Source organism: Labrus mixtus, chromosome 16, assembly GCF_963584025.1.
Source record: "Labrus mixtus chromosome 16, fLabMix1.1, whole genome shotgun sequence".
Taxonomy (NCBI): Eukaryota; Metazoa; Chordata; class Actinopteri; order Labriformes; family Labridae; genus Labrus; species Labrus mixtus.
The window spans coordinates 673424-698423 of NC_083627.1; the positions used below are offsets into that span (position 1 = coordinate 673424).

Here is a 25000-nt window from a genome sequence, read left to right on the forward strand (position 1 = left end):
GGTGATCCGGTTTCTGACAGTCAGGAGGAAGAGACACCAGCAGGATGAACTCTCACTGAGCCAGCAGCTGCACCCAAGCCACCTGAAAACACATCTCTGACAGCACAGACAGACTCCAAACAGGTACGAGTGTGTTTGTGTTTGAGCATGATGAAAGCTTCTGTTTGTCTGGTAATCTGGGAGCGTGCAGCACCATTAATATTTACCTTTCTGTATCAGATTGCGGTGGTTTGATACACCGCCTCCTCCTACCCAGACACCATGACGTCCTCTATGCTCCGCCGGCAGCTGAAGAACCTGGTCCAGAACTACTCTGAGGCCGAGGTCAAGGTGAGAGAAATAGATTTTAATCAACTTTAATTCCCACTTTTAATATTATTTAACCTGCATTTGACCTGTAGCAGAAAATAACATGTATTTTATCACATTTAAAGGAGCAGTATGTAACTCTGACCCCTAGTGTTTAAAATGGGTACTGCAGTCTACATTTTAAACATTATAGAGCGCTGCCCCCCCCCCCCCTCCTCTCTAGAGTCCATGCTCACACAGGTCACCATGTGGTGGACTCTGAAGCTTCAGTGTTTATCCAGCTCTGCATGGGTCTGTAAACCTTTCTGTGTTCTAACCTCTCTCCATTTTTCAAAAGCATCTCCAATATTGATCCTAGTTTGAGCACGTTTCTGCTCGTGGAGCTTATTAGAAACATGCAGAGACTTTTTAGGTCGGGTACAATCACTTCTATCTGAACCACTTCTCTTGCCCGCTTCCATCGCTGTAATACCTGTTGACCTGATAACTGTTTTGTGGAGTGAAGTAAACTCGCTGCTTACCTAAAAGAACTGGTCTTCTCTTCACTCATGTGTCTAAGAGCAAGTGTTCTCTGCTCGGGAAAAGCTAACAGCAGGTCAGACCCCTATGCACATACTGCCACGTATAAATCATTGCATGACGATTGCTGAATGGGCCACAGGCCAGGTAGAGTTGTCACAGACGTTTACCTATTAATTAGTGCTGACATGTAAAGAAATAACACAGGAATATCACTGGAATGAACAAATCTGAAGCAAAGCCGTGTTGGATTTGATTGCAGTATTTGGTGGTGCTCCTGAGGACGCCTCTTGACACATTGACACGTCTTGCTTTGTGTCTTCTCAGGTGAGGGAGGCGACATCTAACGACCCATGGGGTCCATCGAGCTCTCAGATGGCCGACCTCTCGGATCTGACCTACAATGTGGTGGCCTGCAACGAGATCATGACGATGCTTTGGAAACGACTGAAAGATGACAAAAACTGGAGACACATTCACAAGGTAACGAAAACAACACAGCAAGCCTCGTACTCTGTCCGACTGTAAATTAAACAACAATCTGAGGGTCATTATCATGGGTCACCACATTTATTGCTTTGATCCCTCAAATGCAATTATCAAACACTTGTGGAAAAGATTTATAATGAAGACAAGCTGGTCACTCAGCTGGAAAGTAGCAATAGCAGAGTGATGATGTTTGTTGTTATCCATATAGCGCCCTCTGCTGGTGAATAAATCGAGTAATATCGCCACATATCGGAGATAAAATAAGCCGATCTCTGATTAATCGGTCGGGCTCTAATTTTTTCATTGTCATGCTTTTTTCACACCAGTCGCTGACTCTGCTGGAGTACCTGTTAAAGACCGGCGACGATCGTGTGCTTCTGAAAATGAAAGACAACATCTACATCGTCAAAGCCCTCACAGAGTACCGCTTTGTGGAAAAGGACGGCAAAGATCAGGTGATGCATACTTCCTGTTAGTGTCCACAGCATGCAACCTTTTAGTATCCATTAGAAGTTTGCATCTCATGCATTAAGGTTATCCATTAAAGGCCATCTATTATTATACTTAATGTAATCTCCGGGCTAATGTTAACAACTCAGGAATTAAAATGGTTTCACTCTAAGATGTCTGTGTAGGTTCTCAGTCATCCAGGCAAAGGTAAATTAGAAGCTTGATCCAAAGGCTGAAGAGCTTAAAAACCTTCAACCAGTCCAGTTGCCTTTAGATCAAGCTTCAGATTCACTCTAAGTTTGCTGACGGCCCAGTGTGTGCGGGTCAGACCACCACAGCAGCCACAATCTACACATCTGTCAGACCGCCACAGCAGCCACAATCTACATATCTGTCAGACAAACAAACAAACAAACAAACAAACACAAGACACAAGGACATTTAATCCAGAAGTTTTCAACGCTTCACCGAACTTCATGCTAGACTCAAAAGCGATCAAGTCATTAAGTCTTCATTGACAAGTTTAAATTTATATTTGGCCATTTTCCACTTGAAGTTCCCCTCAGGATTATCTTATCTTGAGACCTGTAGCAGGACTTTTTTTTTAATTCTCAGGGCCAAATCAAAATCTAACATTAGCATTTCTGTCATAGGGGACAAATGTGAGAGAGAAGGCCAAGGTTGTCCTGGTTCTCATGGAGGACGATGACAAACTAAAGGAGGAGAGAGACTTTGCCGTCAAGACCAGAGAGAAGACATCCAAAGGTTCCGGTGGTGAGCCCCCCCCCCCCCCCCCCCCCCCCCCCTCCGTCCTGAAGTCTTGATGCTAAACAGCCAATGTTTACGTTTACAATATCTTAATTTAAATTCTCCTTTTTAAATAGCCTCGTCCACCGATGCCGTCAAGGATCCCACCTACAAGCCATGCTATGTTGCCGGGACGTCAGGGCTTCCATCTTTAGACAACATACCGTCTGTGGCCGACTTGACTGCTTCTTTTGCTGCCCGCAAGGAAGAGCGCCTCAAACAGGAAGCAGAGAAGAAGGACGCAGAGAGAAGGGTAAATATTGACAACTGAATGTGTTGTTGGGATCATCAGCATACAAATTAAGGTTCTGGGACCGCATTTATGGACAAGGCTGGACTCTGTCATTATCAAACGAACAATCGTCATCATCATCATCATTATGAGCAGTAACTGAGAGCCAGTGTAAGGAGATGAACAGCCGAGTGACATGTGCTCTTTTAGGAAGGTTGAAGACCAGTCGTGCTGCTGCATTTTGTATCATTTGCAGAGGTTTGATAGTGCATGTAGGAAGACCTGCCTGTCTTCTTAATCAAATGCTAATTACAGGTTCTGTAAACAGGGGGTATGAATTAGACCACTCATAAAGCAACAAGCCTGTTTAATTTTCTAATTTAACATTTTTCATACTTAAGGCCAAGTTGAGTGAAGACGAGCTGAAATGGGAGGACGCAGCCAAAGCCGATGGAGCTAAAGGAGCTGCCTGGGGAGGAGAGAAAGCAGAGGAGGAGGAGGTTAAACAAGACGCATGGGGAGCCCCCAAAGAACCTAAAGAGGCTACAGATCCATGGGGCACGCCCGCAAAACCTGACACAACTGACACACCTGCAAGCAGTGATGCCTGGGGGGCTCCAGCCAAAACAGAAGAAGATCCATTTACAGCCCCAAAAACTGAGGAAGATCCATTTGCTAAGCCAAAGAATGGAGAAGATCCATTTGCAGCACCAAAGGACGAACCTGATCCGTTCAGCGCATCAAAAGACGACCCTTTCAATGCTCCAAAAGATAGTTCAGACCCCTTTGGTGCACCCAAAGAAGATCCATTCACTGCTCCAAAAGATAAACCAGATCATTTCAGTTCCTCTAATAATGATCCGTTCATCGCCCCAAAAGATGATCCGTTCAACGCCCCAAAAGATGATCCGTTCAACGCCCCAAAAGATGATCCATTCAACGCCCCAAAAGATGACCCGTTCAACGCCCCAAAAGATGATCCGTTCAACGCCCCAAAAGGTGACCCGTTCAACGCCCCAAAAGATGACCCGTTCAACGCCCCAAAAGATGACCCGTTCAACGCCCCAAAAGATGACCCGTTCAACGCCCCTAAAGGTGACCCGTTCAACGCCCCTAAAGGTGATCCCTTCACTGCTTCAACAACACCTAAAGATGATCCTTTCTCTGCACCAAGTAAGCCCTCCCAAGAAGACCCCTTTACTGCAAAAACACCGCCTAAAGCTGATCCATTCTCTGCACCATCCCCACCTGCAAACAGCGACCCTTTTGCTGCAGTAACGCCCCCTAAAGAGGATCCTTTCTTCGCACCCACCAAACAAACAACAGAGGATCCTTTCCTTTCTCCAACAACACCGCCCAAGGGTGATCCCTTTGGAGCACCTAGCACACCACCTAAAGAGGATCCATTCTCTGCACCGTCCCCGCCTGCAAAAGACGACCCTTTCACTGCACCAACAACACCACCGAAGGAAGATCCTTTCTCCGCACCCACCAAACAAACAAAAGAGGATCCTTTCGCTTCTCCAACAACCCCACCAAAAGAGGATCCTTTCTCTGCATCGTCCAAACCTCCTACAGACGACCCTTTTGGTGCACCAACAGCGCCGTCCAAAGAGGACCCGTTTGCATCGCCAACCAGCCCACCAAAAGATGGTGCCTCAGATCCCTTCAACGCCCCTCTGCTGAGCTCACCCGAAGGCGGTGCAGACGCATGGGGAGCCCCGACTAGCCCTCCAGCTGACAGCAGTTCCGATCTTTGGGGGGCACCATCTGCTCCAAATGAAGCCAAGGGTGGAGATCCCTGGGGAGATGGGACAAGCGCCGCCTCACCTGGTGACCATTCGGATGCATTTGGGGATGCGTCCAAACCGGACAATGATCCCTGGGGATCGACAGGTAAGAAACAACACTCTAAAATGTTAAAGAAGAGGATTTCATGATGTACTATATTATCATTCAAAGACTCAGAATACCCAAAGGTAAAAAACATTAGTGCACATGGTGATGGGTAACCTGCACAATAACACTGAACCATAAATACAAGTGTAAGAGCCACAACTCTTTCTGCCTGCTCTGTTCCCATTTAGCTGCAGCTCCAGTTAGCGCGGACGATGCGTGGGGTGCACCTGCCCCACCCTCAGACTCGTCCCCATCTAGCGACCCCTTTGGAGATGGGGCATCTAAAAAAGCGGATCCATGGGGAGCACCGAGCGATGCGCCTAGCAATGGAACAGGTAGACTGCTCTTAACATTTGATCTGAATGCACACATTCCTCTCATCCATCCATTATTCCTCACACTGCTCTTTGTCCTGAGGGATCAAAAGCTTGATAACAACACTCTTTGTTAACATTATTATATTTAACATATCGTCTAAGCTAACAACAACGACCCTGAGAATGTCTCTGAACGTCTTCCTCTGCTTTACTGTATTAATATAAGCTTCTACATGTGACTGCTATCTTCCATTTCACCTCCATCCTCCCATCACTTTGCAGTTGGCTAACAATCTTAATCGACTAAACCTCTCTTCCGCTTTGCTCTCCCTTTCCTCCCTGACCTGTCCCCCCCAAAAAGAAAACTCCTTTTAGAGTAGAATTGGACCTTTATGTTATTGCAGGAACTCGAGCGGCGCAGGAAAAGGAGTTCTACAGAAAGACTGCTTCATTTCTGGGCACTACCGGGGCGTCGCTCGTTGACTTGGACGATCTATTTTCCTCTAACCCCAAACCCCAACAGCAACCCCCCGTTAACGTGCTCGCCACACAGACACACGCCATCGGTAAGGACGGACAGATTGCTTTGTTCTGGGTGAAGGATACCGTGTTTGAACGAAGTCGTTTGTGGGGCACTTGATTTCGAATGGATGCATGATCAACCTCAAAGACTGGACAATCACTGAGTTGGAAAAAAAATCAGCAATTTCCTGGTTATGTTTCAAATGCAACCAACGTCGAGCTCAAGTCTTTGGAGCACAAAGAGCGAGAGAGAGAGAGAGATATTAATCAGTATGTTTGTTTGGAAAACTTTATTGTGATTCTGTGTTTAGCCAAACCGACCCTCCTCTGCTGTGGTCTCACTGTAGTGTATAGATGTTGTGTGTGTGTGTGTGTGTGTGTGTGTGTGAGCATTAGTGCAGTTTAGTAAAGTGTGTATTAACCATCAGCAGATATTTAACCCTTCTCACCCCTCTCTCTGCTTTGGTGCATTTTCTCTCTGCCGGAATGCTTCAAACTGTAAATCCCGCCTCCTCCCCCCTCCCCCCTCCCTCCTCCTGATTTCCCAGGCACTTTCAAAGCCCGGGCCATGACACCCGGCCCTGTGGTCGGATCAGGTTCTGCTGCTGCTGCAGGGATGTCCTTTCACCAAACTTCAACCCCATACTGCCATCCATTTGGTTCCACTTTTGCAGCAGCTTCTCCTTCCTATGAAAATCCACTATTTCAGCCGCCGTCCCAAACCACAAGAAGGTCTTATTCAGGCTTCAGTATGCCTCAGCCGGGTCAGCTGACTCCAACGTATTCAGGAACTGGAGTGGTACAGTCCGCTTCAGTGGGAGGGAATCCACCAATGGGACTAAACATAAACCAAGACCGCAGGGGGGTGGGGATGATGACACAGGCCGGACCTCTGGTTGGGACTCCCTTGTCTGACCCCCTCTTTTGGGGAAAAGGAACGGATCAGTCCGCTGTCTTTGGAGGGAATTGGCCAGCAGGAGCTCAGTTTGGAGGATCCACTCCACACGCAGGGGGCGGCGTCTCATTACAGCAGCAGTGGATCCCAGGGAGCGGGTCGGGCGAGGCGGCCAACCAAAACAATAATCCATTCCTGATCTGACCCATCATGTGATATCCTTTAGACTACACCTCATTGTTACACATGTTTAGTCTTTGTGTCCCTCACAGTCACCGTTTGGTTTTCTTTGTTCATGTTTATAAAGAAACTCAACTGTTTAACACCTTTCAGCAACACAGCGATGGAAGTGCACAGACCAAACAAGAACCCAAATATTGATATTTGACCAGATCTTGATTTAAAAGCTTCTCACAAATATTAGAAAACCTTGAATGCATCATTAAAAGACTGACCATTGGCCGGGCTCAGTCCAAAATCCTTACTCATTTTGAAAGCTACGAGGGGGGGAGAGAGAAATTGCATTAATTAGTTGGCGATGTTTCGTTGCCATGGTAATAGGACGCCTAGGATGTCTCTTTTTGTTGCTGTGGTATAAAAACGTTTGACTTTTACTTGGATCGTAATGAAGTTTGTAAAATCTGTTATCGTGGCAACAAGACCGCTCGGCTTGTATGTGGAATCTTCTCCCTCTGTGCTTTATTACAGTCATCACCCAGGTTGAAATCTTTAACACCAAATGTTTTGTGATCATCATTAAAGACTGGAGATGCAGACAACCCAAATTTACACATAAATCTGAGCCACTCATTGGGGTCGCTCAAGCTCCCAGAACAGATTCCTCCTCTGACGCTCAGACACTGCTCGTACTCTGAGCCTCGGAGTCTTCACTGGACTTGACTTGTAATGATGTTATCACATTGGTGGACTGAAATCATTGAGAGGCTGAGAGGTGGCAAACATTCAAACAATGTTTTTCCTTTTTGTAAACGGCACAGCTTGTCACATGTTAACATGAAAAACCTTCAAACAAATCCATCAGCTCTTCTCACTGCAAAAACCCAAACCTTAGCGAGGGATTAGTCTAACTTCTTATCATAAATATCTAATCGTTTACATCTACACTCACCACAGCACACTGAAAAGTTAAAGGAAGAATGTGCGACTTTTTGATCCAGTAGATGGCGCCGTTGAGCTCCAGCATGAAACCAAAACAAACTGCTGTTAGGCCACACCTCCTTTATACTGAATCCTCTGCCCTCTTAGCACAAGCGGTGGACAAAATGGTCCTTTACTCGAGCTGGGATCACCTGTGTCCTGCATTGTTGTGTTAGCATGCTAATGTTAGCGCTCTTTAGTTAGCTCGTAGCTTCACATTGTTGTGTTAGCATGCTAATGTTAGCGCTCTTTAGTTAGCTCGTAGCTTCACATTTCATGTAAACTGACACAGAATGAGCGTGATCTAAAAACTCTTACTAACATCCAAATAATCAGTGAGTATGTTCTTCTTCTCTCTAGTTCTTGACTAAAACAGCTTTTATACACAAGGGGAGGAGCCGGCCGTCCCGTCCATGTAAACACGGCTCTGACAACAACACAGCCAGCGGGACTCGAGCTTCTCCCTCATTGTAGACAGTCATGACTCAGAGACACATTTACACAGGACAGACTTTATGATTTATTTATGTGGAACATGTTGAACATTCTTCCTTTAAACTTCTACTTTTCTTTATTGCCGCAGACGTCTTCAGTGATTTCGGGTAAACAAACTCAGACTCAGAGAAAAGGGGAAGTTTGAGATTTTTTGATGTGCTGTCCTGAAATACAGTCTATGCATTTCTTGGTTGAGGATTCAGCACCCACATGAGGGCGAGCGGGTTATTCTGGATTTACTTTCTGCACTCCTTACAGAAGAGGAGGGATTCACATGAATGAAATGTGTTTGATTGGATCTGACAGTCTGACGGTTCATCGTGCACAGAGAGCTGAGAGTGTGTCTGTGTTTGAAGAGTTTCTGTGAATCTGAGTGTTATCTGATTCTGTGACTGGACCTGTGAACGTTAACACGGTGACGTGCGTGCGTTTTCATTCGGCGTGCATGTGTTTGTATGAGCAGGAGTGTGTGTGTGTGTGTGTGTAGTATATATATATATATCGTGCTGATGTAAATAGTGGAAGTATTCACAGATTAACCTTGAAATATTCTGTATATTAGAGTCTTACAATCATGAGTAACTTTTGATCTATTTATTGATTGATTATTTATTGATGCAACAATGCAGCAGTAGCAGCGAGCCTCCAACCAAGACGGGTTAGAGCACAGAGTCGTCACCTGGTGGCGTCGCCCTCGGATGTGTCATGAGATCTGTGATTTGTGCTCTGTTTAAAACAAACTGCATTTTAAATCAACTTAGTAACCGATCGTGGCTTTTTTTTGTTTGGTTCATCGTTCAGATAGATCGGTGATTGATTGATCATGTCTGTCCTGGATCTCCTCACGTTGTGGCTGTGTGATGAGCTGCTGCTGCAACGACAAAATAAAAGAGGTTGAACATATCGTTTCTCCGACGTGCATGCTCCGAGCGGATCCTCCTCTCTGTAGAAGTTAACGTTGAGTTGATCTTCCAGCTCCTGCGTCTAAATGAAATGTATCACATGCACACGCCTCCACAGAGCTTCGACCTTTTCATTCAGACATCACTGACAGTCGAGGGATTCATCTCGTTCTTTGTGTTTCAGTCTGTTCTCGTCTTTTTGTAGGTTTTTTTTTTTTTTTTTTTCATTTGTTTGAAGGTGAACTTAAAGCCGGTTTAGCTTCAGGCAGTTTGGAGATCGAGTCCAGGACCCTATGATGAACCTGTAATTTGACATTCATTGGTTTTGCTGTATCCAGATCTAACGCTGTGTTGTAAACTGTGACGGTACATTTGAGAAATAAAACGATATAACAGAGTTTATTCTGACTGTTGTTACTGTGTGAGAGTTCAGCGCTGTGCCCTTTTGTTCTGCATGTTTTTTAAATCATCATTTCTTGGTGTATTTGTTGAGTTTTCAGACACCTGATTATCAACGTGTCATCAAAGACCCGGCAGCAGGTTGCAGATCGGCCGGTGTGTCGCAGCGTCTCATCTCTGAACTGTGCAAAAAAAAACCTCTCGGTGTTCTTCTCTGTGATTTTACAGAAACTCCATCAGGAGGAAACAGACGGTAAGTGAGTTTAAATATCGAGGTGTCATCTTTGATTACCAATTCAAATTAGAAGCACAAACTTGCCGCGACCCCAAAGAGGAAAAGCAGTATAGATGATGGATGGATTGACAGATATATTCATCATTTGTGTTGTTTCCTAAAAGCCTAACAAGGGACAAAGACTGCACATTAATCATGGCTACACGTCCTCTGTGTCAGTGGCTGCATGTTTTATCCCTGACAAATAAATAACTATCAAGAAGCTACCTGATGTCGCCACCAGAGGGGGATATAGATACAAACATCACATTATCCAGTCGCTCCACACATGCATCACTACATTAAACATAAATAAATATTAATTCTAAAACACAGTCTCCTGCTTATTGAGAGCAAATTAATGAGGACAGGTAAACATTTAAAAGACAAACACAGATGTTTCCATGTTTATGTGAAAAGAGCAGCAGACGCCCACATTGTTGTTGCGAGGTGGACATTAAGAGTCACTCTGTCAGACACCCCGAGCACCTTTAACCACATTTAGTAAATAAAGTCACAATCTCACCGCGCTGCACTGAAATGACTCGGACCAGGAGAAAGTTTGGAAGTAACCTAGCAACAGTTGCTATGAGAGGTAGCTCACCAATCAGAGAGGTAACAAAGGGTCATCAATCCATCCATTATCTATACCACTTTTCCCATGCACACCACACTGGGGCCACCATGCAGCCCTCAAGAAGGGGCCAATGATGATTAATTATTATATATTTAAAAGCTTCTCATTCACTGTAGTGCACATGGAATGAGTAAGGATTTATAATCAATAGGAGACATCCCATAATATGATGTGAAATCTTTGTGCACTGATGATGGTTTTACAACCAGAGAGGGAGAGAGACGACTTTTAAGAGTTTCTAACCAACTCCAGCTGTCTGTTAAAATTCATTCAAGAGAGCATTTAAAGCAACGACAGGATCTTTATCTGAACTTCATGTTTTTACACTTTATCTCCTTTTTTCATTCATGTGTGTAACGAGTTGAGGAGTGAGTCTCTGTTGGAAGCTGTCAGAACTGTCGGATTGACTCGAGAGCTCCCTCATTCATGCAGACAGAGCTTAAAGTCTAAAAACAGAGGTGGGGACATTGAGGATTTGACTTCCAGCGTGTGTTACATTAGGACATCAAAGTCAGATTAGTCCTCGTGTTGCCTTTTGGTTTTTTACTAACAGATGACAGATTAGATGATGCGAACTGAACACGTCTCATTTACTTAAAAGTCTTTAAAGGTGTATACTTCTTTGACTAAACCTGTTGTAGGGCATTGGAGCTGCAGAGCTGCCCTGGGTGGGTGGGCACACTGTGTGGCTAAATGAAAAGGCTGCGCTGATGTGATGCAGGTTGAATGAAGTTGGGGGGAAAAGTGTCAGGCTGGTTTGGCGAGTTGGGCAGAACGGAGTACAGTGAAAATCTTTTGCCACTTGGATGGGGAGCAGGCCGTCCCCACCAACGATCGAGAGGAACGTTCGAGAGCTAAGGAGCTCCCAGGAAGAGAAGATGTGAGTAACTTACATAGTACATGAAGATTTACAGATAGTGACATGCAGTAATATGATGTGAGTGCACAGAGAGAGACAGGAGCTTAAGGTGCCAGTTCCCCCCAGTAGTCTAAGCCTATAGCAGCATAACTAGGAGCAGGCCTGATAACTGAAGGCTCTACCTCCCATAGTACATTTAGAGACCGTAGGTACCACGAGCAGGTCTGATAACTGAAGGCTCTACCTCCCATAGTACATTTAGAGACTGTAGGTACCACAAGCAGGTCTGATAACTGAAGGCTCTACCTCCAATAGTACATTTAGAGACTGTACCACGAGCAGGTCTGATAACTGAAGGCTCTACCTCCAATAGTACATTTAGAGACCGTAGGTACCACGAGCAGGTCTGATAACTGAAGGCTCTACCTCCCGTAGTACATTTAGAGACTGTAGGGACCACGAGCAGGTCTGATAACTGAAGGCTCTACCTCCAATAGTACATTTAGAGACTGTACCACAAGCAGGTCTGATAACTGAAGGCTCTACCTCCAATAGTACATTTAGAGACTGTAGGTACCACGAGCAGGTCTGATAACTGAAGGCTCTACCTCCCATAGTACATTTAGAGACCGTAGGTACCACGAGCAGGTCTGATAACTGAAGGCTCTACCTCCCGTAGTACATTTAGAGACTGTAGGGACCACGAGCAGGTCTGATAACTGAAGGCTCTACCTCCAATAGTACATTTAGAGACTGTACCACGAGCAGGTCTGATAACTGAAGGCTCTACCTCCAATAGTACATTTAGAGACTGTAGGTACCACGAGCAGGTCTGATAACTGAAGGCTCTACCTCTCATAGTACATTTAGAGACTGTAGGTACCACGAGCAGGTCTGATAACTGAAGGCTCTACCTCCCGTAGTACATTTAGAGACTGTAGGGACCACGAGCAGGCCTGATAACTGAAGGCTCTACCTCCCATAGTACATTTAGAGACTGTAGGGACCACGAGCAGGTCTGATAACTGAAGGCTCTACCTCCCATAGTACATTTAGAGACTGTAGGAACCACGAGCAGGTCTGATAACTGAAGGCTCTACCTCCAATAGTACATTTAGAGACTGTACCACGAGCAGGCCTGATAACTGAAGGCTCTACCTCCCATAGTACATTTAGAGACTGTAGGTACCACGAGCAGGTCTGATAACTGAAGGCTCTACCTCCCGTAGTACATGTAGAGACCGTAGGTACCACGAGCAGGTCTGATAACTGAAGGCTCTACCTCCCATAGTACATTTAGAGACCGTAGGTACCACGAGCAGGTCTGATAACTGAAGGCTCTACCTCCCATAGTACATTTAGAGACTGTACCACGAGCAGGTCTGATAACTGAAGGCTCTACCTCCAATAGTACATTTAGAGACTGTACCACGAGCAGGTCTGATAACTGAAGGCTCTACCTCCAATAGTACATTTAGAGACTGTAGGTACCACGAGCAGGCCTGATAACTGAAGGCTCTACCTCCCATAGTACATTTAGAAACTGTACCACGAGCAGGCCTGATAACTGAATGCTCTACTTCCAATAGTACATTTAGAGACTGTACCAGGAGCAGGCCTGATAACTGAAGGCTCTACCTCCAATAGTACATTTAGAGACCGTAGGTACCACGAGCAGGTCTGATAACTGAAGGCTCTACCTCCCATAGTACATTTAGAGACTGTACCACGAGTAGGTCTGATAACTGAAGGATCTACCTCCCATAGTACATTTAGAGACCGTAGGTACCACGAGCAGGCCTGATAACTGAAGGCTCTACCTCCCATAGTACATTTAGAGACCGTAGGTACCACGAGCAGGTCTGATAACTGAAGGCTCTACCTCCCATAGTACATTTAGAGACCGTAGGTACCACGAGCAGGTCTGATAACTGAAGGCTCTACCTCCCATAGTACATTTAGAGACCGTAGGTACCACGAGCAGGTCTGATAACTGAAGGCTCTACCTCCCGTAGTACATTTAGAGACCGTAGGTACCACGAGCAGGTCTGATAACTGAAGGCTCTACCTCCCGTAGTACATTTAGAGACCGTAGGTACCACGAGCAGGTCTGATAACTGAAGGCTCTACCTCCCGTAGTACATTTAGAGACCGTAGGTACCACGAGCAGGTCTGATAACTGAAGGCTCTACCTCCCGTAGTACATTTAGAGACTGTAGGGACCACGAGCAGGCCTGATAACTGAAGGCTCTACCTCCCATAGTACATTTAGAGACTGTAGGGACCACGAGCAGGTCTGATAACTGAAGGCTCTACCTCCCATAGTACATTTAGAGACTGTAGGAACCACGAGCAGGTCTGATAACTGAAGGCTCTACCTCCAATAGTACATTTAGAGACTGTACCACGAGTAGGTCTGATAACTGAATGATCTACCTCCTATAGTACATTTAGAGACTGTAGGTACCACGAGCAGGCCTGATAACTGAAGACTCTACCTCCCATAGTACATTTAGAGACCGTAGGTACCACGAGCAGGTCTGATAACTGAAGGCTCTACCTCCCATAGTACATTTAGAGACTGTACCACGAGCAGGCCTGATAACTGAAGGCTCTACCTCCCATAGTACATTTAGAGGCTGTAGGTACTACGAGCAGGTCTGATAACTGAAGGCTCTACCTCCCATAGTACATTTAGAGACCGTAGGTACCACGAGCAGGCCTGATAACTGAAGGCTCTACCTCCCATAGTACATTTAGAGACCGTAGGTACCACGAGCAGGCCTGATAACTGAAGGCTCTACCTCCCATAGTACATTTAGAGACCGTAGGTACCACGATCAGGCCTGATAACTGAAGGCTCTACCTCCCATAGTACATTTAGAGACTGTAGGTACCACGAGCAGGTCTGATAACTGAAGGCTCTACCTCCCATAGTACATTTAGAGACTGTACCACGAGCAGGCCTGATAACTGAAGGCTCTACCTCCCATAGTACATTTAGAGACCGTAGGTACCACGATCAGGCCTGATAACTGAAGGCTCTACCTCCCATAGTACATTTAGAGACCGTAGGTACCACGATCAGGCCTGATAACTGAAGGCTCTACCTCCCATAGTACATTTAGAGACTGTACCACGAGCAGGTCTGATAACTGAAGGCTCTACCTCCCATAGTACATTTAGAGACTGTACCACGAGCAGGTCTGATAACTGAAGGCTCTACCTCTCATAGTACATTTAGAGACTGTACCACGAGCAGGTCTGATAACTGAAGGCTCTACCTCCCATGAATTAATGTGTTTTTCTTTACACACAGAGGTCTCCCGGATGGAGGAGACAGAGCAGCGTTTGTTCCTTCAAAGCTGCAAATTGATGTGTTTTAGGACGTCTTGCGTGGTGGTAAGTAAAGAGTCCTATACTTCTTCTATCACTGTTAAATAGTCGGGGAAAGATAGAAATCTGTCCCAAGCTTTCCAATCTGAGATCCAAGCCGATAGCTTTCCAGTCATTGATGGGATTTCCTAAAGCCAGCAGCTGTATAGATAATGTACAGCTGTACTGGGGTGTGTTAAGAAGGGCTCGGAAGCAGCAGTTTAAAGAAGAGCAGGGACAATGAGACTCCCGTTTCAATCTGAGCCGCTCCATACCATCCTGTCTAAGTAATCACTATAGGTCCGGAGGTCAGGAGGGTTACTGGAGCGGAGGAGAGATGAAGGAAACGGAGAGAGAGAGCTGTTGGGACGGGTGAACTGACACGGTATAGGGAGCAAAGGGGAGGGAAAGTAACAGATGGACTTGTGCGGATTAGAGGGAAATCTGGGTGGGTTTCTGCTGGAAGCTCACCCAAGACGGAGGAGGGAGCGCAGAGGGGAGGTGAAGAAATCTGCAGCCCTGCTCGAGGAGAGCTGAAGGAAACATCAAGGAGGAGGGTCTCTCCGCCGGGGGTCTCAAACGTGGTGAGTGGAACCGCTTTTGAATTCCTTTTTTAGGATGGAGGGTAAGCTCATCAAAAGTGGAGCGTGAGCAGCAGCTGGATTTTTTTTAATCACAAGGGAAAAGATTTGAGCTTAACATGATGAGATGATACGGACGGGATCCGACACATGGACAGAAACAAACTGTGGGTTGTACTTTTTACAGCTTTAACTCCTGAAAAACAAACGTTTACTTGCAGTTAAGATAACCTCTTCTAAACTCTGGTCTAGGAGACACACACATGACCCAGCTCACCAGAGAGCCAGCTCTATGTGTCAAGAAAAACAACTGATTAAACAAACCTGTGTAATCAAACTTTTTCAAACTCAGAAAACTCGACTGAAACCTCCAGTTTCCTCTCCGAGGGGAACATCTGGTCAGACTTGCAGCACTTTACTCGTTTATTTGCTATATGCATTCAAGAACTCATCGTTCATCAGGGCACCTGGAGGCTCCAGACGTTGTAAATATAGCAGATAAATATATTTGGGAGCTGTGAGTCTTTGTGCAGCATATCCAGTGTTTTCTTACGACTCTGACCTGAAGAAGTGATGAGCAGGTGTTTGATGACTTTCCTGCAGTTATAGCTTTGAAAATAATCCTGCACACTTCTCCTGCTCCGCTTCACCGATCTATGAAAAAAATCACATCTTGGTCCCTCTGAACTTCACTTGGGACTGAAATGTTATGATTTCTTCTCATAAATCGGTGATGACGAACAGGAGCATTGTGATAGTTTTACGTCCTACGCGCCGACTTCAGTCTGATGTGCGAACACCTCCTTCAAAACGTTCTCTGCAATTAAAGCACAAAACCTTCAAATTACAAAAAGTCGGCGGACTTCAATACAAAGAAAACTTTCCTCCTCCTGACATTTTTTTAAAACTTGAACTGGACACAGATCGACATGTGTGAGGGTTGAACGTTTGATATAATTTAAACTTTATGTGTTCAGAGTTCTTTCTATAAGAAAAAGAAAACAGTTCAACAACAAACAAAGAGGAAGATAAACTTCATTAATCCTTGAGGATAAATTCAGTTTTCTCTGTTATCGGACGTGCACACACTCAACGGTTAGGACTACTGACACACACTCACACACACACACACACACACACACACACACACACACACACACACACACAATCTCACAGACATGCAGGGATGTAGAGAAGTCAGGGTCTCTGACATTTCTGCACATGAAATAGCATCGGAGCTGTTGGGGGTTCTGTGCTTTGCTGCAGGACGCCTCGGCAGTAATCAGGAAGTGAACTGGCACCTCTCCAGCTACCGGACATATTTCCAAACTTTAGTCCGCGCTCTGACTTGAACCGGTCCATCATGGCTGATCTGTGGGGCCCAGAAGGGGGCCATGTGGTTGGGTAGTTAGCATCAGCGCGGTCGCTACCTGGAGATGTTTTGGTTGCTGTGGCGACTGAGGGCCAATAGGGGGGGTCGGTTCTGTAACGTATCAGTCGAGGGGTGCTCTTCACTGAACGATCATCCTTTCTTTAGGGAACGAGTACCTCGAGTTTATCTCAAATTCTAATAAAACATGAACTATGTTGAAGGTTGGACCGCCAGCTGACGGAGGTGAATGTGTTCAGAGGTCACTGCAGAAACTTTATGAAGTGTTTCTGTCTAAACAGCTTTAACCAATCAGAGCCTCTCACCACAGGAAGTGAAGGATCTGTTAACCTGACTCCGACCACTGGAGGAGGCAGGGACAGGTGTGGAGACATGAAGTTCAAAACGGACAATATCATTGATTGATTAAATGTTCACATCATGAAATGATTGGATGGACCAAATTAATCTGAGCCGCCCGGTTGGAATGATTTGATTAAAGCGACAGTTTATCAGCGACAGGCTCACCTGTGAAATCGCTTTAATCTCATCAACACTTTGGTGGATCATTGTTCAGACGTGGAGAGCGTTTCACTGGAGCTCTCAGAGCTCCTAAAGATCATCATGAACAGAAACCATTCAGACACACCGACACATGAGAGCAGAGAAACAGATCGAGCTCGTACTTCTTTGTGCAACAAGAGGAAGAATTCAGACGACCAGCAACTATGTAAATGTCACCTAAAAAAAGATCTTTGAGTTATTCTATTGAATAATTATCAGGAATTTAACCCTTTAAATGCCAGAATCATGTAACCAAACTGGCATTTAAAGGGTCAAATTCCTGATAATTACTCAATATTTGATAGTTTTGAGCAGGGCTGAAGTTGTTTAAGAGATTTATGCAAAGAAAGTAGAAAAAAGAGGGTAGTAAATCAAACTGATGCCTGAGGGTTAAAAACACAAAGTATAGAACTCAGCGAGGGGACTGACAGTTCCACTCTGGAGTCCAGCAGGAATGAAGAAGTGATTACACTTTCCTTACATTTCTTAATCCAGATGTTTGCCTCAATCTCCTCTCTTTATTTTCAGGTGGTCGTCCAGACAAAGACATCATGAGAGTCATTCTGCATTAATCTCATCCTCCGCACCCTGCAAGATTAACACAGATTACTCAACCCGGAGGTAGGGCTGAGACACCGGACTAATCACTCCTTCCCGGGCTCAATCCTCCCCCCCTGCCCCCCCTCCCTGAGAGGTGGAGGAGGAACAGGTTGAAGAGCGGGACGTGCCCTGAGAGCAGGACTGATTAGTTTCAAAATCCGCAGGATAAGATTTAGACGCTGATCTTCATCTGAGAGCGAAGAGGTCAGAGACACAGAGGCATGATAGCGGCAGAGACATGGGGTAAGGAGGGCGCTCGGTGAGGAGACATGTGTGGAGTCAAACATCTCGCCTGGCTCGTGCCCTAACATCAAGAAGAGAGAGGGAGGTCTGGATGATTTTTGACTGACTGAATCTGGAGCTGGAGGAGTGCTGGAGTTCCCTCCTCCAACCTCTGGCCTTCACATCTGTTTCTTTCACAGTCGCAGTGATTAAATCCAAGCACTTCATCTTTCTCCACCCCACTGTCCTCTGACCCCCACTCATCCACTGCCCTCCTTCCTCGATGCCAGCCCGGCCTCCATCTTTGCACCCGCCCTCTTTTCAGATTGCCCTCTAACCTTCGTTCCACTTCTCAACATCCCTAATCCACTCTTTTTCTCTTTTTTCCTCCTCCCGTTCTCAATGAATCTGTTTCAATTGCAACACCAACCACATCATCAAGTCGCCTCATCCCGACATGTCAGGCCTCCTCGCTCCTTTGACTGTCACCCTGACTCAGCAGCAGACCCTTCCAGGCACTAGCCGTTCTTTATAAACCAGAGAGCTGGAACACACTTTTATTTGGTCAGAACCGTGTTAAACTTTGGAGAAGCAGCCATGCTGGAGAACATGTCCAAACGTAACCGCTCCCTGCTATCACTCTTCCTCACCTCTCTGGCGCTCGCCCTCTCTGTCTTGGCGTTCTGCACCTCCTACTGGTGCGTGGGGACACACAAGGTGGTGAAGCCTCTCTGCCTGTCACCGGTGAAGATGAAGAACTGCGGGGAGAACAACAGCCAGCCGTACACTACAGGTGAGAATACTGACAGCAGGTGGACAGCTGCAGATGTTTGTTCCTAAATGACAAATACACAAAAAAACACAGCAGGTGATTTTAAAGGAGCAGTATGTCACTCTGACCCCTAGTGTTTAAAATGGGTACTGCAGTCTAAATTCTAAACATCACAGAGAGCTGCCCCCCCCCCCTCCTCTCTAGAGTCCATGCTCACACAGGTCACCATGTGGTGGACTCTGAAGCTTCAGTGTTTATCCAGCTCTGCATGGGTCTGTAAACCTTTCTGTGTTCTAACCTCTCTCCATTTTTCAAAAGCATCTCCAATATTGATCCTAGTTTGAGCACGTTTCTGCTCGTGGAGCTTATTAGAAACATGCAGAGGCTTTTTAGGTCGGGTACAATCACTTCTATCTGAACCACTTCTCTTGCCCGCTTCCATCACTGCAACACCTGTTGACCTGATAACTGCTCTCATATCTGACAAACCGAGGGGCGTCCTATGCGTTCATTTGCGTAGAATAGAGCTCTGGTCTATTCCTGTCCGGCGAGCGCCTGACCCTACCCCCAGACCTGAACGTGCAAGACACGGGTCCAGCTCGCAGGCTTTTAGGACACGCTGTTACATAACCCTGAAATATAGAAATATCGATGTAAGCACTCGAGAGGTGTAAGGCTTTTCTCTTCTTTCTTCGAGAACTCTCCCTGATTAAAAAAAACACACATCTGTGTCTCTCTGTCGCCCAGCATAACCTCGACTTAACAGTATGCTGCATGACGTCATGGCGATTATGTTTTGTGTTAAGAAGAACACCAACACACACACACACACACACACACACACACACACACACACACAAACACACACACACACACACACACACACACACACACAAACACACACACACACACACACACACACACACACACACACACACACACACACACACACACACACATGAACACGAAGGTTATAGATAGGAAATGTGATCAATCCGAGCTGCATCTGAAACCCAGTGTTTTGCATGGATGAATTTAACCCCTTAAAGTCTCCTGTGATGAATTAACAGATTTTTTTTTTCATCACATGAACGAAAGACTTTCAGACCGGCATGATGTTTCCATGTTTCCTCTGAGGTAAACATCTGTCGCGGAACAAACATATTAATGACTGTTTCCAAAAATACCTCTGACTAAATCCAGCGCCGGATTTCATGGCGTCTACAATATTGTTCTTGCATTCCAAAGTTCAAGTATTTCACTCCCAACTTGTCTTGCAGAGATTCACGTAATCCCGGCTTTGTTGCTAATCTCAGAACTTTGCATCTGCAGCTGCATGTTATCTGGATTCTGTGACCCGCGATGTCTCATCTTTCTGCACTAAGCCTATTTGTTTCTATGTTGTTTTCAATTTTCACTGCATAGAAAATGACAGATTACCTAAAGAACTGTGTGAGGGGCCGGCTCGTGGTTACACGCTTTGTCCCAGGAGACGCACTTCAGGATTTACGTCAGTCGGGTTTTAAATAACAACACAGACTGTTATAGTGAGGACCTCCATACGCCTTTATTATTCTGTTTCCTGTTCCTCATTTATCTTCTTCTCTTTCTTCTTCTTTGCTGTCTTTGACTCTCATTTCCTCGTTGTTACCCGTTCTCCTCCCGTGCCCTGTACTCTTCCCTCTCTCCCTTCGTATTTCATTCTTGACTCGACTTTGTTGCATATCTTTTCTCGCTCCAGAGGCCCCCACCCCGGACCCGAGGAACCCGCCCTCCAACGTGACGCTCACCCCGCAGCAGAAGGAGGAGCTGGCACGGATAAAGAGGAAGCAGCTGGCCAACGCCGTTCACTACATCTGGGAGACGGGCGAGGACAAATACATGCTGCGCTACTTCCACACCGGCTTCTGGCTGTCCTGCGAGAAGCACAATGAAGGTTGGGGATGGGAGCAGATGGCGGGAATACACAACCACAGTTTCTCTTAGAGGGTCATTGCTGAAAAAATAATTTGAATCTCAGCTCATCACTCTGAGATCAAAACTTTAGAGATTCCTCCCAAATCCAAAAAAGAGTTGAAATAAAAAAACATTCATGCAGGAAGGAAAATAAACATTTCACAACATTTCTGCTTACACATAACTTCCTGTATCACTGTGCTCTAGAAGCACTTCCTGTTTCAACAAGTTGGTAAAATATTCCTGTAACGACAAAAACTTCCCAAAATTTACAAATTCTGTTTATTATCTAAACAGCTGTGACTCGAATCAACCCTCATCAAACCTCCTTCAGTCACTTCTGATATGTTTCATATCAAGTGTGCTACATTGTCTGCATCTTCACTCAGCATGCACCTTGCATCCTGAACCCTACACCATGCACCCTGCATCCTGAACCCTGTACCCTACACCATGCACCCTGAACTCTGCACCCTACACCATGCATCCTGCACCCTGCATCCTGAACCCTCTACCCTGAACCCTACATCCTACATCCTGCATCCTGAACCCTGCACCCTACACCATGCACCCTACATCCTGCATCCTGAACCCTGCACCCTACATCCTGCATCCTGAACCCTGCACCCTACACCATGCACCCTGAACTCTGCACCCTACATCCTGCATCCTGAACCTTGCACCCTGCATCTTGAACCCTGCATCCTGAACCCTGCATCCTGAACCCTACACCATGCATCCTGCACCCTGCATCCTGAACCCTACACCATGCATCCTGCACCCTGCATCCTGAACCCTACACCATGCATCCTGCACCCTGTATCCTGAACCCTAAACCATGCACCCTGAACCCTCTACCCTGAACCCTACACCATGCATCCTACACCCTGCATCATGAACCCTACACCATGCATTCTGCACCCTGCACCCTGCACCCTGCATCCTACATCTTGCATCCTGAACCCTGCACCCTGCATCCTGAACCCTGAAACCCTGCACTCTACACGCTTTGAGACTGCTCTGTTCGTTGGTAAACGGTGACATAATGAAAATCCCAGCTTTTTAAATCAATCCTCCCACACAGCTGCTGAATGCAGCTCTTCTTATTACTTTTCCAGGATTTAAAATGATCAGGGGCACAAGTTCTCAGAAATCGCAACAGATTTATTTATATCACTCTGCCGGAAAAAAAAAGAACACATGATGCAATTTGTAAAAAAAAAAAATAAATCATAGAGTCAAATGTCATAGAGACAGGAATGATGTGCAGAGTTTTTTTTTCTCAGCACAAAACACTTCATGAAAGCACTCCTGAGCACACAGCCAGCACTTTACTGCCAGGGAAAAATGTTTTTTATGGCTCATTTGTAGCTTAACATTGCAACAACAGTTACTGATAGAAATTATAAATAAAACAGGACCCAGTATGGACCCTTGTGGGACACCATCTTGTATATTTTACATCACTTTCAGACCACTTTCTTTGTCCCAAAAGGGTAATTCAGTTTCACCGCCTGCCCAGTCATCGGAAAGCTAGAAGATTAACCTCTATCATTCAAGCAGTCATTCCTTATTGATGTTTGACGCCCAGTTCAAAGATTAAACCTTAATAGATATTCTACAGGCGAAAACGTACCCGATGAACAGGTTGTCCTCATGTGAACTCCGTTGTGACTTTTGTTCCAGGTCATGATCAGGAAGAAAAGTGTCGCAGCTTCATTGAGCTGACACCAGGAGAGACACAAGGTTAGTTTTTTTTACAACATAAAGCTTTTCCTTCTCTCGTTTCCATGACAATGGACGACCATTTACTCCCCAACCTCACCTGAGTGGTCGTGTGCTTCCAGGTGTCCTCTGGCTTTCGGTCATCAGTGAGTTCATGTACATCGGTCTTCTGGCAATGGGCTTCCTGCTGATGTGGGTGGAAGCGATTTGCCTCTGTGCTAAGAGGGAGATGAACGCCCTCAAGATCAACGCATATGCTGCCATGTGCACCGTCCTCTCGGGTAAGGACTCTAAACACATGATGCCTGTTTGAAATGACTGAGAACTACGTCTTAATTATGTAGCCTTTTAGGAACGTTCTTGTCGCTTTAAACACGTTGGAGGCTGAAAGCAGGTGAGGAGTTGGTTTACTTGGTGAGGTTTCTGGATGCAAGTAGGCAAAGGATGCAAAATTCAACCTGTGCAGGAGTCTGCTATTACTCTGTAAACTTCTGCTTTAGTTTATTTTTTACATCAAGTCGTCTTTTCTTAAACTTTCTTGGGGTTTCATGATGGCTGTGGCGTTCACATTTGTTCTTCTGTGTAACTTTTCCTTTTTCCCTCCTTTAAAACACTTGTTTGTCTTCTTCCTTCTCTTTGACTTCGTCTCATGTTTGCTCTCTCTGCCAGGTTTGATGGGGATGATGGCCCACATGATGTACACCACTGTTTTTCAGATGACTGTTAGCATCGGGCCCAAAGACTGGAGGCCGCAGAGCTGGGACTATGGATGGTCTTTTGCGTAAGTTTGGTTCTACTTTGCCAAACTAAATTTCTTAATGTAAAAGCAACTGCAACGTACTCCTGCAGTTCATAAAGAGCAGTGAACATTTGGAAAGGAAACTTTAAATGTGAATATGAGCTGTTGACCGACAATCTTGCCAATGTTTGGGAAACAAAGAACCAAAGATTCCAGACTTCCCATTAGCGCCTGGACTTACAGACGCCTATGAGCATGATGTTAGACTGACTAGAGCTAGCATGTCAGCTGTTAGCTTAAATGCTTTGATAGTTCACCAACTAGCCCTGCATTTAAACGCCAAATATTCTGCAATAATGCAAAAATGGACTTTGCTGTGCCACACGCTGACACCCTTCTTTCCTGTTCTCACCAGAATGGCGTGGCTGTCGTTCAGCTGCTGCATGGCCGCCGCTGTCGCAACGCTCAACTCCTACACCAAGACCCTCATCGAGATGAAACACCGCGCCCGGATGAGGCTGGAGGAGGCGCGTTCTGTTGCCCGCGCCCCCTCATATGAGGAGGTGGTGCGTGGCAGTACTGCAGGGGTGTACTCCGTCAGTCAGCTGATACAACTCGGCCAGCAGGGGGTGCTCATAGACCCTCTTTGGCCCAGAGGAGTGGGACCAGCGGTTGGACCTCTGGCGTGTGGTGCCGGAGCACTGCTTGTTGGCGGGGGAGGACTTGGAGTTGATGGGATGGAAGCTGATTGCGTTGGAATGGGAATGGGAGGAATGATGAGCATAGGCGGAAAGGGGTGTGGAGGAAATGGAGTTGGCATGGGAGCTGTGGGAGGAGTTGGGGGAATGGGATTTGGAGTAGTGGGACCAATGGGAGGAATGGGGATCGGAGGGGGAAGGCTGGTGGATCACCACGGTTTAGTTGTCGTTGAGGGATGCGGCGCTGAAGGATGTGAAGACTGCGAGCGGGAGATGGACGAGATGGATTACGCTCTGCAGGACGAGCGAGAGGGGGAGCTCTGCTAAGAGGACTGGGAGGAACATCTTACCATTTAACTGCTGATTGTATAAAGCAGTGGTTTACACGTTTGTTTCTTGACCACTAGGGGACAGAAAGATACAAACGCAAGCTAAACAGGGTTACGAACTCTCCGCTCTGATGCTCTGTTGGATTATCACACTGCCACAGGTATAATGTACGCAGACCTGCCTCATTATGAAACCAATGCAGTTGTGTTTTGTGCTAATGGATCGCTATCAAAGCACAATATCTACTCTCCTTCTATTCACGATTTGTTCTCCATCCAGAGAGGAAGGCAAACACTGTTTGGCTTGTCTTGTATGAGTTGGTCAATCAAACCAGCGACCTCTGACTTTGATCATGAGAACAATGTGCATCAGAACCAAAACAAGAAGCTAAAAGAGGCTAAAGGCTGCATAGATCCATATCAACAGAAGGGACCTATTTTGATTCCTTATCCATCGCTCTACTCATAGTCTGCTGCTGATCCAGGGCCCGGTCAGGAAGCAGACCAAGCAGACAAGTCAACACAAACCTCATCCCAGACAGATTTTCCAGAATCTTTTTTGGGGGATTCCAGATGTGTATGATCTCTGTAGCAAGTTTGGAACAACCCCCATAAGTTCATGGAAAATCTCTAAAAGGACGCAACCTGATCAGATGCTTCTTCCACCTGAAGAAGCAGAGGCCCCATTCCCAGCTCCATCCAGACGTCAGAGCTCCTTATCCTGTTCGTAATGCCGAGGTCAGACTACATGTTAGACTCAGACGCAGCCATCGATCAGTCGTTCCCGGGGTTGTGTCACATAGTGAACGACAAATCATGGCCACATCAGGGACGCCTCACGACCTCCTGACAGAAAGTCGAGCTGATTTTTTTCTGCCTTCTACGCTGTGATCTGTTCCATCAGTGG

The 25000-nt window shown here is 46.0% G+C and overlaps 2 protein-coding genes across 3 annotated transcripts; both read left to right on the forward strand.

Moving 5' to 3' along the window:
* Nucleotides 1-23: 23 nt before the first annotated feature.
* LOC132991003 (epsin-1-like) lies at nt 24-9396 on the forward strand. 2 transcript variants are annotated; one of them, XM_061059554.1, is made up of 11 exons: nt 24-123; nt 220-330; nt 1156-1311; nt 1644-1772; nt 2421-2541; nt 2652-2827; nt 3208-3805; nt 3959-4702; nt 4894-5040; nt 5427-5588; nt 6093-9396. In XM_061059554.1, the coding sequence occupies exons 2-11, from the start codon at nt 262-264 to the stop codon at nt 6641-6643; spliced, it is 2853 nt and encodes a 950-aa protein (XP_060915537.1). In that variant the 5' UTR covers nt 24-123; nt 220-261; the 3' UTR covers nt 6644-9396. The 2 variants fall into 2 exon arrangements, with proteins under 2 accessions (XP_060915537.1, XP_060915536.1); XM_061059553.1 differs by having other exon boundaries at nt 3208-4702.
* Nucleotides 9397-14436: 5040 nt separating this feature from the next.
* On the forward strand, nt 14437-25000 carry LOC132991261 (germ cell-specific gene 1-like protein). The gene is made up of 7 exons (XM_061059948.1): nt 14437-15122; nt 17581-18667; nt 20388-20582; nt 22289-22348; nt 22450-22608; nt 22997-23108; nt 23482-25000. The coding sequence occupies exons 2-7, from the start codon at nt 18472-18474 to the stop codon at nt 24089-24091; spliced, it is 1332 nt and encodes a 443-aa protein (XP_060915931.1). The 5' UTR covers nt 14437-15122; nt 17581-18471; the 3' UTR covers nt 24092-25000.

Coding starts and splice junctions, on each gene's coding strand:
- LOC132991003 (XM_061059553.1), top strand. CDS start 262: ATGACGTCCTCTATGCTCCGCCGGCAGCTGAAGAACCTGGTCCAGAAC. Junction 331..1,155: donor ACTCTGAGGCCGAGGTCAAG/GTGAGAGAAATA, acceptor GTGTCTTCTCAG/GTGAGGGAGGCGACATCTAA. Junction 1,312..1,643: donor ACTGGAGACACATTCACAAG/GTAACGAAAACA, acceptor TTTTCACACCAG/TCGCTGACTCTGCTGGAGTA.
- LOC132991261 (XM_061059948.1), top strand. CDS start 18,472: ATGCTGGAGAACATGTCCAAACGTAACCGCTCCCTGCTATCACTCTTC. Junction 22,349..22,449: donor GACACCAGGAGAGACACAAG/GTTAGTTTTTTT, acceptor GTGTGCTTCCAG/GTGTCCTCTGGCTTTCGGTC. Junction 22,609..22,996: donor CATGTGCACCGTCCTCTCGG/GTAAGGACTCTA, acceptor TCTCTCTGCCAG/GTTTGATGGGGATGATGGCC.